Source organism: Eleutherodactylus coqui, chromosome 11, assembly GCF_035609145.1.
Source record: "Eleutherodactylus coqui strain aEleCoq1 chromosome 11, aEleCoq1.hap1, whole genome shotgun sequence".
Lineage (NCBI taxonomy): Eukaryota > Metazoa > Chordata > Amphibia > Anura > Eleutherodactylidae > Eleutherodactylus > Eleutherodactylus coqui.
The window spans coordinates 9,166,806-9,181,417 of NC_089847.1; the positions used below are offsets into that span (position 1 = coordinate 9,166,806).

The 14,612-nt window shown below is 43.4% G+C and overlaps 1 protein-coding gene across 2 annotated transcripts in view; it reads right to left on the bottom strand.

Annotated features, from left to right (window-relative positions):
- Positions 1–1,837: 1,837 nt before the first annotated feature.
- Positions 1,838–14,612, bottom strand: part of ZNF507 (zinc finger protein 507) — a 58,102-nt gene continuing 45,327 nt past the window's right edge. For both annotated transcript variants that reach the window (XM_066584022.1, XM_066584023.1), the window contains 2 exons: positions 10,709–10,843; positions 1,838–8,045 (listed from right to left, as the gene is read on the bottom strand). In XM_066584022.1, coding sequence (XP_066440119.1) covers positions 7,721–8,045; positions 10,709–10,843 — 460 coding nt within the window. In that variant the 3' untranslated portion in view covers positions 1,838–7,720. The remainder of the gene's footprint in view (positions 8,046–10,708; positions 10,844–14,612) is intronic.

The following is a 14,612-nucleotide window of genomic DNA, read 5'->3' on the forward strand; positions in this document are numbered from 1 at the left end:
TGGAGCTGTAGCGACCAGGGATCGCTCTAGACGCCTGCCTCCATTCACAAACAGGGGGCGCTCGAAAATTGATTGGCTCATGTTTACACGGCCCAACAGTTGCTTGGTTTTTAGTTCTGGTGAGCAATTAGTTGCTCCATGCCTGGTTGGCTGCTGCTTGTACATGGAACAACTATCGCCAAAATTCACTGTTTCCAGCGATAAATCGCAGTGTTAAAAAAAAAAGTACGTTACTCAAGTCTCTGCTTCCCAGTAATGGGCGATGTCAGACTATATGGACAATGAGGTAGGGACAGCCCACTTGACACATACACAGTGCTGAACCCGACTTTAAGAGCTCATATGGGAAAAGGGAGTGTGGGAACAAACATGGTTGGAGTTGGCAGGGCTGCAGACATGATATGCCCTCTCTCAGACAACTGGTACAACTGCTTGCAACATGTGGATTCTTCTGTATCTAAGTAAATTCACACAAACACGTAAACTCGTCTGCACTCAATGATTTTTAATCCTTACACATCCAGAAAGAACAGGAGTCGAGTCTAGTTTCTTACTAAAGCAGAAATATACTAACGGCAATAACTGCAGTTGCATCGAAAGCAGAAAACACATCCCACTGAATATCATCCAGATGTACATATCTCTCAATTACACACAGTGCAAATGAAGAAGGCCGAGTACCCGAAAGCAACCAGAATACAGCCGCCATTTTTCTAAGGCAGACGGGAAAATGAAAGCAGGAGACCCGACTGGTCGCAATGGACAGTTCCTCCACCACTCCTTTGCACCAGTTTTAGATTTCTGGTTGGAAATCCTCTTCCCCCTGTGCTTTTTGGTTCTCAATTGTCGTACGTGTAATATCTAGTGCGCATGTATGCTAAGTGCATCGTTTCACGTGGGAGAACAAAGAAACACTCATTACCAAGCCTTAAACATTATAATACATAGTATAAAAATGCGGTTATATTACTGGTCAGTTATGAAACCCTAATAATAAAAGTAAATGTAGAGTAAGAAATGTGCAAAACTGTAATGACATCTTTGAAAAACCCTGTGACGTTGTTGAATACACATGAACGCGCCCCATTATGTTTACAAGGATAATGTCCTTTGAGTGATTAGACAGCATCATGGCCGCTGCCGCCGCGTGCCGGGCAGGACTAAGCTACAGGCAACTTCTACATGGCAGACTTAAGTGCTGAAACCCCTGAGCTGTCACATAGGGATGTGCCATACCTCTAGCAAAACCTTATTGGCGAGAGTGCCATAGAGATAGGACCAAATGCTGAGGCTGCCATATAGCCCGAGCCTAAGGTGGCTGCCACAATCTGGAGAACTATCTTTTAACTAGCTATGGTCCAAGGCTGGTGGACTAAATGCCCATTTCCAGGAGACCAGTATTGGGCATGAACATTCAGCTAAACATTTGTCCTCCCCATCATTGGGCCTCGTAAAAAAAAAAAAAGGACAAACGATCAGCCGATAAACAAGACCTTAAAAAGGGGTTGGTCGGTTGCCGAACATCCCTTCAATAGCACTCACTGCAGTAAAACAAACTGATCAGTACCTATCCCTCTTCCACCGTGGGATCCAGCGATTTAGCCCTGCCGTGGTACTGGTGTCTGTTATGACAGCTACTGTCACAGGAAGTCAGGAGATCGCTGCAGCCATTACCAGTTGGCTCTCCTGGCACCCAGGATGTGAGCACCGGTGCCAGGAAAATGAGTGGTGACGTTGCAGTCTGATTAGCTGCAGCTGTCACAACAATCAGACTGCAACGTCATCGCTCATTTTCCTGGCACCGGTGCTCACATCCTGGGTGCCATGATGCCAGGAGAGCCAAAGGGTAATGGCTGCAGCGATCACCTGACTTCCTGACATTAACTGTCACAACAGACACTGGGACAAAAGGTGGGGCTGCTGCACTGGATGCCTGCGACAGCAGAGGGCTAAGTACTTATCAATTTGTTATTTTATTACAGAGAGCAGGAAGATTGTACGGTAACTAGAAAATTCCTTTAAGGGCCCTTTTATGTTAAAGGGGATTTGCCATTAAATCAGTAAATGTATCCCCCCCATCCATAAGGTAGGTGGTAAATGCCCGATTACTAGTCTACATGGCCTTTATTAGAGGACAAATGATCAGTCATATTGTTAGACCGCTTAGAGTTTCACCATTGTTGGCAACACATCCTCCAGCCAGACTGGGAAACATAAAGCCGACAACGATTTGTGCCGCATAAGAGGCAAATCACCTGAATGAGTGTCTGCTCGCTCGTTCGTTGATCAGTAGAGCCTTCACACGGCCCATTTGTGGGCAAACAAATGTTCCCAAGAACGATCTTGCCAGATCAGACAGTGTGAAAGGCCCTTTCAGTCTACAGAACTCCATAGCCAAGTTATACAGGGGCAATCATTAAGGATCAGGTGCTGTGATCAGCAGATTGGCCCTGCGGTTGGCCATAGACTACCCCTTTAAGATACAGACTGCAGTAGCCAATACAGGACCTTATGTAGATACCTGTGAAATGGTTACGCCAGCCATTATTCCCATCGGACCGAGCAGAGTGTACATAAATCCAATCAATACATCACTATGAATTAACATGGAAATAGCACCATTAAGAAAACATCAGGATCCTTCACGGATGAGGACTTTGTGAAATGACATAAATACTTAATAAATATGTAAGAAAAACAACACACCCGGCATAATGCTAAAAAAATAGATATCTTAAAATGACTATACAAAATAAAAGAACAAACATGCTAGAAAAAGGTGAATTAAACGGTGTCAGTTACTAACAAAATGAATATGCGAACTGCAATCAGACCGATACGTCAAGACTATTCCTCAACAGGCCGCCGAAATCTAAAAAGTAGGATTTCCACCCAAAGCGGGTAACAAAGTAGCGAATAGGAAGTTACAGTAACAGCCACAGATCTGAAGGAGGCATTTTTACCTACAGAGATATTAGCATTTTGATCATCTATTTTCGCAAAGGTGGCGACTAAATCCACCAACATTCATTGTCACTTTCTGCAGTTGCTTCTCAAACTCTAATCAAAGGCCACTTTGTAGACATCGACCCCCTCACGATTGGCACATCCTTGTATGGAAATTACCACCATGATCCCACAATGTGGCATAAAGTCACGTGACAAGTTTTCCGTGGATCAGTTTCAGTGTGAATCCACATTAGATGGAAAATCCAGCGATCTGAGTGACTTCCAGCAAGGCCGGGTCATCGGTGCTAGACTAGCCGGGGGCTCACTGCCAACCGGGAGGGGGGGTTCTCTCGTGTAATGGTGGGAAGAGTTTACAGAGAATGGCAATATCGAGGAAAACATCCAGTGAAAGGGGATCCTGTGGACGGAAACAACTTGTCACCAATAAGGGTTGGAGGAGGAGAAGAAAGAGATCGCAAATTATCATATCACTGACTAGTGAAACAACATCTCCTGGTCAGATGGATGCAGATTTCTTTAACACCCTGCTAATGAAGAGGCTGAATTTGGGGCAAGCAGCATTAATTGATGACCTCTTGCCCTCAGCTGTTAAGAAGAGGACAGTAGCTCCAGTAATTTGGAGCAACTACAAAAAGCTTCCTGTCCGCAGGGGCCGATTCTATTGCATAACAATACATCATAAGCTAGTGGAATCTATACAACGATGAATTGCTGAGGTTCTGAATAATAAAGGAGTCCAACGTTCTACCACATGGGGGTCTTGTGGCCATTCAGTGTATACAGGTTGGGAAAGAAGCGATTGTTTGTTGACCGTTCAGGAGAAGCTACTTGAAAAGTGAGAAACAATATGGCGGCAGATCCTGGTCCATCACCAACCAAAAGTAAATAGACAGAAGCCAATATCTCTGTAAATAAGAAATCATACAATAACTCCAGCTACCTCTAGAACTTCTGGGTCACCATTAGACATTTTAAATTTTGCCATTTTCATGGGGGTTTTTTTTCTCCTGTCAATTATATGATGACTACACCACCTCGAAGGACCGGCACAGACTGGTACGACTCAGAATATAGAGGGACCAAAATAGCATTTCCTCCGATGTGGTCACCTTCAAAAATAGCGCAGATGCATTTCTGCGCCCAACACTCACCGCCCCTCCCTTCCCTCTGCAGTTCTACTAAACTTCGCTCACCGTAGGGGCCGGCTGCTGCATTCATAATATGGACAATAGAATTTGTGGTCATACGCCGGCCGTTTCACTGCAGCCTAACTTTACGCAACATAATATATATATTAAAAAGGAAAAAGAAAACACATTTTTATCATACTTCACCTATACACTTTTGGTGAGACGCTAGCACATCTGTATTAAAGCATTTGCGTATATTTTATATATATATATAGACCCTAGAAGACCGAGGTGTACGGTTTTACTGATAAACCGCATTTGAGCTCTTTCTATTTTCCGGGCAGTCCATCTAGGTAACCACGGTATGCTATACATTTTACTAAATACAGGGAAACCCTACAAAATTCACATAAAGCAGAATATCATATACACAGCATATAGGCGAAAATAATTTACAAGCATACGGGCGAGGAAAAAAAAAATATGGCAAGCTGCGGTGAATTACGCGACGCTGCTAATAACGCAGCTCAATGAACTATCCTCAAACTGAAATGTATATGCAAATTTCATTTAATAATCCTGCAAGCAAATGGCGTATAGGAGTCTATAAAGAGGGGGGCTTTGTAAGGGCAGGCATTAGGGCTTTCTACTTGTAGGATTTTGTTTTTTTAACGTCCAAATGCATTCATTTTAGCAACAGGCGATTCAGTTATTGGGCCTTTTATGGCAATGTGTATTGGGGTCGGCACCAGTTTGGGGATTTTCTCTTTAAATGTGCTGCCTGTCAATTGGGGGGTCTCTGTTTACAACATTGGTGGGAGACCTGAGCTTATGGGCTCTCTGCCAAAAGGATCAAAAGTGACCAAAGCACCAGAGGACATCTGCTGACAGTGCAAGCACTAAAGGGCCATTTCCTTCTAGAATTATACGGTCCCTTTATGATCGGAGGTGGTCCAACCTCTAGGACCCCCATCAATTCTGAGAATGAAGAGCTCTAGTGCTCGATTAGCGCTGCAGTCCAGTCAGCTACTGGTTGTGCGGAGCCGTCCCATTCAAGTAAATGGCAATGGGGGAAATTCTCTGTACAGCCAATACGCTTAAGTGCTAACATGCAGGGAAACACTTGGAAGGGGATGCAGCACTACACTAGTACTCTGCAGGCCAGAGGCTCTGAATCTGTACTGGTTAGGTCTCGCTCAGACAGGTATAAAAATTGGTGGAGTATCCCTTTAAGGAAGAAACCCTCCCATCTATAGGCGCTGTAACAGTAGCAAGAAAAAAAAAATTACATTTCTAAACTCATGCATGAGCAAACCCCGGCTGTCTCGCACACCCAAGCGTAGTTTATAATCTCACCAGGTAATGGTCACTCAGTTACATGACCCCCGGCGAATCAGTACAGTAACTACCGTGAAAGTTTACGCTCCCAAAGTACTACCCGTTTATTACTTGTCAAGCATCATCATTGGCCATTTAAGAGTTCTCCTTGCTTATCTAAATGTGGCATACAACGAAACACATTGAATGCATCTCGGTATTGTCTGCATCCAAAATGGGTTCTCCAGTGAGACCAACTATATGTCAGACTACTCCACTGAAAAAATACAAGCAATATGCCAAGAGATCAAAGTCTGGACTATGTGCCCAAAACTCAAATCCCTTAAAGGCTATGGACACCTTTGCACAGTTTTTTTTGTTCATTTGTTTCCTAAATACAAGGCTAAACAACTTTCTATCTAGTCCTCATTAAAAAAAATTCCTACCATTTTATTGCTGTGGAGTCTGTGCAACTCTTTAACATAGCTGGCTGTCCTGCTGCCTCTGAGATAAACCCAACACCACAACACTCCTAGCTGGGAAAACTCTCTGCTCTCCCTTTCCTCCTCTCAGTGTTAAAGATAGCAGTGGGAAGGGAAAAAAAATATTGGATGGCAGATGAGAGGATGAAGAGAAGGGAAAGCATCCAAGTTATCAGGAGGGCAGATCACACAGGATGTAAATAAGGAGGAAAGCACAGGGGTGGGCGAATCACATGGCTGTCTAGCAGTGTACAGAGGTAGGACAGAAGGGAAACCACACGCTCCTTGCATCAGTGTCGGTCAGCAAAAGGATAGGAAAAGCCTCATGAACTGTAGAATCTGTGCCGATACATCAGATCTAATAACGGCAGCAGAATCTTGGAGACCGAGACATCATATCCAGCATGTATTACTGGGAGGGACACATCAACATGAAAAATGCCTGAATCTAGAAGCAGGATGCAAAGTGCATAATTGGGGGTTATGAAAATGAAGAAAGGAATAGAGATTGCAGCCCGAAACTTTGTGCATTTTTTTTTAAACTCAAGATAACCACTAAGAAGTAAAAAGCATTTTTCATGTCAAAGGTGCCCATAGCCTACTCCGATCCCTGACCCCAGTTCCTATTTTCTCATATGTCAAAAGTACCAGGTAAGAAAGTCATTACACTAGAGAGAACCCATTTAAGAATGTCCACCTAAGTCACTGTGTGGAAGCAAAACACGCATTGATTTACAAGCTATAAGGCTGGATAGAAGACAAAGTAGTTCGCACCAGTTGTCACTTCTACATTATATAACCCCTTAGATTAGCCGTCCGACGATTCTCATAAGCATTCCCCAAGGTAGAAGTGTCAGATAGATTTCTATCACTCTATTTCTGGTCATGCAAAACATAAGACTGACCACATAGAGCAGATACACATTATAACTGCTGCAAGAAAGCCTTGTACACCGCTAGCACACGATGCCGCTGGTAGCCCGTAGAACAGAATGCATAAAGTTGTAAAAATCTAACATATCGCCGCAGGAATCAACCTTCACAACAATGCTTATCATTCAAAGGGGAAAACCAGAGTTTGTGAGCTCAGACCCCCGTTGGTTTCACTTCAGCGTTGCTTAAGAGCTTGTCATCGCTTTAAATCTCCAGCAACCGCTTCTCAACAAGGGCCCGTTTACATCAAAGTTGTGCCATAGATACCCAGTAATGGAAAACTCAGTGGTATCGGAGAGGATCAGGCGCTTTATAGTATTAGAAATCTGCAGCGGTCGGAGCTCACCAACTTCTCTTCTGATAGCCATGATGTGTCAGATGCACCCCCATTTAAAAAAAAAAACAAACAAAAAAAAAAAAACAAACACACTGTCTGAAGCGGGGTGCTGGAGCCTTAATTGGTGCATAAGAATTTTGCTAACTGAAAAAAAGCTGCGATTTCAAGGCCTCCCAAGTTTCCCTTTTCCAAACTCATTCCTGCATCTGTTCAATTGTCATATAGGTTAAATTGACTTTGAGGCAGCAGATCCCAATGACTTCAGGGATTTCTCATCAAAATGCATTTTTTCTTTAAAGGAACTTGATCTAGAATAAGAGTAACCCAGAAATGTCTGCATTGTTACAAAAAAATCGTAAGTTCTACGAGAAAAAATAAAATAAAAACAAAAACCTAAAAGTATCTGATGAAGTGAATAGCTAATATTCGTCACACTCCAGGATGACCAGTGGTACCTTCGTATCTATAGTACGTGCCCTTTTATTAAGCCGAAAAGAATTCAGTTATTGACTCGACAAGGATTCATGTGTGGCGGACGCAGAATGCCCTCTTCAGGAGGCGGCGTCAGATTTATTCAGTATGATGTTAATGATCTCTCCTTCGTGTGCCTTCATGTGCTCCATAAGAAGTTCTTTGCTTGTAGATTCAAAGCCACAGATGCAGCAACAAAACAGCAGAACGCACAGTTCTGTCTGTGGCCGGGGTGGGATTTGCAGTTTCTCGGTGCTGCACGAGCTAGGACGCACAGCAGTCACCTTCTGGTTTTCTATGTAAGCTACTTCTGGAGCCGCAGGAGCTGCTGAAATAACAGCTTCACTGTCTATCACGACGCTCGTCTCCTCCTGTGGTCTGTTCTTTGGGGGCTCCGTCGGGATCCTGAAATAAAGTGCAATACTTGACAAAGGGCGAATATGATGAACGCAGATTAAAGGGGTGTTTAAAATAAATTTAAAAACGTGTTTATCCTTTTCTCAACAAAAAGTTAGTATGAAAATAGTTAATTATGAAACACACACATCTGATACTGCAGCAATCGTACTGAGACGCAAAGTTAAAAAAAGGGATTGTTGCACGAAAGCATGTTTATCCACTACCCACAGTAGGCCTCCTGCAGACGGCCGGGTCGGTTCTCCAGTGCAAGAATTCTCGCAGCGGGATACGAGCCGTACAACTGCAGTGACCACTGCGGCTCACCTCCTCCTGGCGTCTTCTCCGCTCTGCTGTGTGCCGGCTGCTGTGCAGCTGGCACATGCGCAGAGCAGAGCTGGCGCGTTAGCCGTGACGTTTGTGTGCAGGCCTCGATTTGTTTACCGCACGAGTTTTCAGATGGTCAAATCGCGGCCGTCCTATTTCAGGTGTTTCCAGGCACTGAACAGAGACAACTGCACATGCACACTACACTGTTACTCCAATCATTTCAGTGGGACTGTCAGAGATAGTTGACCTCTAGTGCTCAGCTATCTTCGGCAGTCTCACTGCAATGAAACAAAACAGCACATGCAAGTGACCACTGCTCTGATCATTCCTGGAAGTACTGAATCGCTTCTCTCGGGATTGTAGGAGTCCCGGCAGTCAGACCCCCACCGATCAGCAAATTATCCAATATGTTGTTGATAGAGAAACCTTGCTTTTGTGGGATAACTCATTTAGAAGGGGGCTGTTTTTTTGGCTCTTGTAATCAACGGAAAAATAATAATCACTTAAGTTTTAAACTTGGTATGATCCTCGAGGCTTTATGGGGTCTCTCTAGGGAATCACTATTGAGGACAGGTCATCAATAGCACCCCAGCTGATCAGGCTTCCGCTTTCAGCATGGCAATACACCGGGTATGAGCAGAAGCTGCTGCTCCGACCGCTGAGTAGTGGCCAGTGTTCATAATTGCAGACACAGCCTCTATTGATTTAAAGGAGTGCTGCACCTGCAGTTAAAAATGCTGACTACTACACTGGAATCAGAGCAGCAGCAGCTTCCAATCCGACTCTAGTATATTGCAGCACTGAGAGCAGCCGTCCGGTCAGCTGATTGACTTGGTCCTGAGCTGATCAACTATTGTTGACCTATCCCAAGAATAAAGTCATCAGTAGTATTTTGTCTAGAAAACCCCTTAACGACCACCCATATGTCTTGTCAGCGGCAGTTAAGGGGCTTTATTTTACAGTGCTGTCTTGACAGCTCTACATTAGAAGCGCGGCGTGGGTCTCACATATGTGATATCGTTGTGTTCATTATGACACAGAAAAAATAGTAAGGAGTACATTTAGTTTGCATAGTGCATGTTATGGGGGGAAAAAAAAGACTTTTAAAAATGTCAAAAACAGCCAATTTCGCTATCTCGCCTTACAAAAAAAACAGGATTTAAAAAACAAAAACAAACAAAACCAAAAAAAAAAAAGCTTCAAGACCATGCTTGGATCAAAGAATCATTAAAAAAATTAAAAAAAAATAAAAAAATAAAAAAAAAAAAGCAAAAAAAAAAACCCTATATAAATTTGATATTGGCATAAATCGCACGGGCCTCCAGAATTAATTTAACATTCCATACTGCACTGTGAACATCGATAAAAATAAAGAACATGCAGAATTGTAGATTGTTTTTTTTCTAGAGGCAAAATTAACAAAAACTTATATTTTTCCAAAAGTTGAATAAATGAAGACGAGTGTTCATGCCACAAAAAAAAAAAAAAAAACACATGAAAACAAGCCCTTATACAGTTGGTCAATGGAAAATTAAAAAGAGGTTATGGCTCTTTGGATATGGTGACACAAAAGCAAATCTTTAAAAAAGATGTACAAAAGTAGCAAAATGTAATAAAAATAGCAAACATAAACCTGTATAAACAGTATCGCCGGAGCCGTGCTGCCCGGAGAATAATGTAATCACATGATTTATTTTGCACACTGAACACCGTAAAAAAGAAATCTAAAAAAAAAACCCAAAGTGGCAGAATCTTTTTCCCCCCAATCCGCTGAAAGAAAGTTTTAATAAAAAGTATACAATATATTATATGTACCCAAAAAGGAAGCCATTAAAAAAATACAATTTATCCCGCAAAAAAACAAGCCCTCATATGGCAAATGTCATTGGAAAAAAATTAAAGTTATGGTTCCTGGGATAAAACAATGAAAAAAACTGAAAGATTAGTTTGTCATTAAGGAGCAAACATGCTTCATTATTAGAGATGAGCGAGCGTACTCGGAAAAGCACTACTTGCTCGAGTAATTTGCTTTATTCGAGTATCGCTGTGCTCGTCCCTGAAGATTCGGGTGCCGCTGCGGCTGACAGGTGAGTCGCAGCGGGGAGCAGGGGAGAGCGGGCGGGAGAGAGGGAAAGAAAGATCTCCCCTCCGTTCCTCCCCGCAGCTCCCCGCTCCGTGCCGGCACCCGAATCTTCAGGGACGAGCACAGCGATACTCGGATAAAGCAAATTACTCGAGCGAGTAGTGCTTTTCCAAGTACGCTCGCTCATCTCTATTTATTATTAAGGGTCAACAGGAGATCTAGGAACAGCCGAGTGAATTTATCCATTTACTGAACCTACCGACTGCTTTGAGACATCGCCTCGTTGATTGCCGCATTCACTTGCTCATAGTTGTAGTTCTGGTCGCTGGCGTGCTTCCACATATGGGATTTTAAAGAGGGAGGGTGACTACAGACGTAACCACATAGTGAGCACCTGGGGGAAAGAAAACAGGCGACAGGTTAGATATTGTAAGCTAAAAAGAACATTTGAGCTCTTCTGTCCCTTCAGTTTAGCAATTAGTTGGGGAAGGGGTCTCTGCACCTGAACCCCTGCTGATCAGAACTTTTGACAAGTCAAACTTTTTTTTTTTTTTTTTATAGAGTTCAGTGACCCCTTTAAGATTTCCTCTTGCTTTCACAGAACTATTCTCAATAAGACGGATTAAAGGGGTTTTCTGAAGAGGTTAAAGGGGTTGTCTCGCGAAAGCAAGTGGGGTTCAGCACTTCTGTATGGCCATATTAATGCACTTTGTAATGTACATCGTGCATTAAATATGAGCCATACAGAAGTTATTCACTTACCTGTTCCGTTGCTGGCGTCCTCGTCTCCATCTAATTTCAGGGTATTCTTGCTTTTTTAGACGCGCTTGCGCAGAAGGGTCTTCTCCTTCTGGTCGGTTCGGGCACGAGTGGTGTTCTGGCTCCGCCCCCTTCTACGCATCATCGAGTAGCTCCGCCCCGTCACGTGTGCCGATTCCAGCCAATCAGGAGGCTGGAATCGGCAATGGACCACACAGAGCCCACAGTGCACCATGGGAGAAGACCCGCGGTGCATCGTGGGTGAAGATCCCGGTGGCCATCTTGGAGAAGGAAGAAGTAGGAAGAAGGAAGAAGTCGCAGAGCGGGGATTCGGGTAAGTAATTTTTTTTTTTAATTTTAACACATCCCTTGGGTTTGTCCTGCGCCGAACGGGGGGGGCCTATGCAAAAAAAAAAAAAAAAAAAAACACGTTTCGGCGCGAGACAACCCCTTTAAAGAGCTATCCTGAGCATAGGTCACCAATTTCAGATCAGTGGAGGTCCACCGCTTTCGATCCCTGCTGTCATCAATATCTCAGTCTCGGAAAACCCCTTTAAATCTTCCATGCTGGACAGGATATTGAACTCGCACATGCAAGAGTTTACAGAAACTCTCGTAGTTAGCTATGCTCCTGTAATCAGTAAAACAGAATGCGTTTTTACTGACTGGCAGCAAGCAGAGATCTTAAAAACTGCTGAGAATTGAAACAAAACATATTAATAAGTTGAAAATTTTCCTTTATACAGCAATTAAAGAGACTCTTCGGACCTGGAGGAACAAAGATGGCCACACCAGCTTCTCTGACTACCTGATGCACACTGTGCATTTGGGCTCATTCACATGGGCGTATTGTCACCACGTATTACGCACGTACATAACACACCATGAATGGGGGCAATGAAACTAAATTGACTTTCATTCTTCCATGCACACCTGCGTGTAAGCACTGTGTACCGATATGCGCAAGAAATAAAATCGCAGCCCTTGTACTGGTTGCGTATGAAACGCTGTCTATTTGCAGGCATTGTGAAGGGGTAGTGTTTCCATACACATCACCAATCAGTGATTCATCATTCGTGGGCATGCAGAGTGCCATATGCAGTCTCTGCCGGCAGATCGTATGGGCTGTAATGTGTAAAACACTGCAGGAGACTCGCAGCGTTGTACGCATATGCCCATGTGAACAAGCCCTTAGGTTGCTATAACACAAGCGTTAGTGAGAGACTCTTGCGTTTTCCCGCCCATGCAGGTCAGGACTTGTTAGCGCAGGTGCAATTCGGCAATTAGCAGACTGTAACAGTGTTAACTGCTAGCCAGCACACCAGCAGTAACAGGTGTCACCTGACAACTGTCAGACGCAAGCGCTAATGCTCATGTAATACCACCCTTAGTTGCATCATTAGTCTAAGGCCTTACACTTGCTTTGATTAATCTGTACCGTCCACTCAGATGAGCATGGAGTGTCTTATGCCCCTTTTATATGGGCCGACAGTCGGGTACGACTGCATAAATGCTGACATCACCGCTAAGGTAGTCAGCGCTTGAGCAGAGCGTTTACACTGAAAGACTTCACAGCTGGATTGCAGGCTTCTCGCTCAGCGCTTCACCTTCTATGTGCAGCGCTGAGTGGGGAGCGTTTACACAGAAGGACAGGCCTGTGATGGTTTTTAAGCTGACAGAAAGTCAGCGATAAGAATCAGTTAATGAATAGTGAGCGACTTTTGTGCCTTTACACGGGACGATTATTGATCGAATTCATTCATTTGAACGAATTTTCAGGAGATAATCGTCCTGTGTAAATGGCCCTATTAGACTACTGATGCATACTATGAACAGTGTGCGTCAGGTAGTCAGAGAATCTGTTTGAGCACCTTTGATTCTCCAGGCCCGGAGGCTCGCTTTAAATAGATTTTCTTGTAAATGAAGCACAACTGTCACTTTGTGATTTGCATTATACTGCAAAACCATATTAAGTGGTTAATGAATTTCAGCTCAGTTTACTTGAACACATTCGAAAAGTTCCCAATGCACAAGCTGAACATCGCCATATAAGCCCCCACTCACACTTGTGGTTTCGGTCAGGGTGGTATTTGTCAGCCACCCTTTTATTTGTTCATTGTATCACCACAGAAAAAAAACAAAAACCCACATGCTGCGGTCTCTATCTCAAGAGGAAGATCACCCACGTAAATACACGCATTGTAAATAATGGGTTGTATCTCCAAGCAAGTTGTGTGTGTCTTGCCTTAACATGATGTGAACAAAGGTAATCATGGATGGATCTAGCCTTCTATAGATTTTCGTTTTAATGCATAAAGGACCATTTTCTCCCATCCACAGACTAAGGGCTCTTTTACACTGCATGATAATCATTCAGATTCTTGCTGGATCGGAGGGAATCTGAACAATAACTGCTCAGTGTTCAAAAACTAAATGATGAACCAAATGTGTAGAGAAGCAGTCGTTGATCTATGATTGATGGCCCGTTTACTGTGAATTGGTAAACAGAGGAGAGGCCGGCCGCAATGATCTCCAGCGCGCTCCACCTCCATTCACTCCTGTATAGAAGCACAGGAGCTATTATTACTGGGGAAACGGTCAGGCATGAGGACGCCCAACAATTGCCCTGTGTAAAAGGGCCATAAGCTTCTGTTCACATCAATGGCTTATGGCCCTTTTACATGCAAAGATAATCTTTCAAATGACTGAAAGATTTAGCAATCTATTTGCATAAAGTGTTAATGGATATTAACATTATCTTCACTTGCATGTAAAAGGACCTGCAGGAGGTGTTTGCAGAGCCCAGTGTGTGTGTTTAATAAAACACATGTTCAGCTGTGCAAACAGCTGCTAACACATTCCATTGTTGTTCTTGGTGGCTGCCAACACATTCCATTGTGCTCCTCACAGCTAGTGTAAACATGCCGCAGGGAGAACATCCTGCAGTCTTTTGAAAGCTGAGCGAAATACATTCAAATGGAATGTATTTGCTCCGTCTTTTCAGCGGCTGAACGATGGATTTTAAGTGAACCAAAATTCACCATTCAAATGAAAAGTGCACAATTCCCGCATTGACAAATAACTATTATTGTTCATTTTTGGTCGTATGGACGAATTGTGAGCGATAATCGTTGCACGTAAAAGGGCCTTTACTCAGCATAGCCGTGATCAGGTGCTGAGAAATAGGATGCAAAACTTCAGACCACAAACAGACGTAGTCTTTGTACTATCCAATGTTCACATGGATGAGACTGGGACCTGCTGCGATTTATTTACATACGTTTGTGTGAAAAGTCCCGAAGTAAATAATTATTATTTATATAGCGACAACATGTTCCTCATTGGCTACGTTGGATCCGCATGCTGTCCATCAATCACATAGGTAGCACACGGCTCAAAAACAC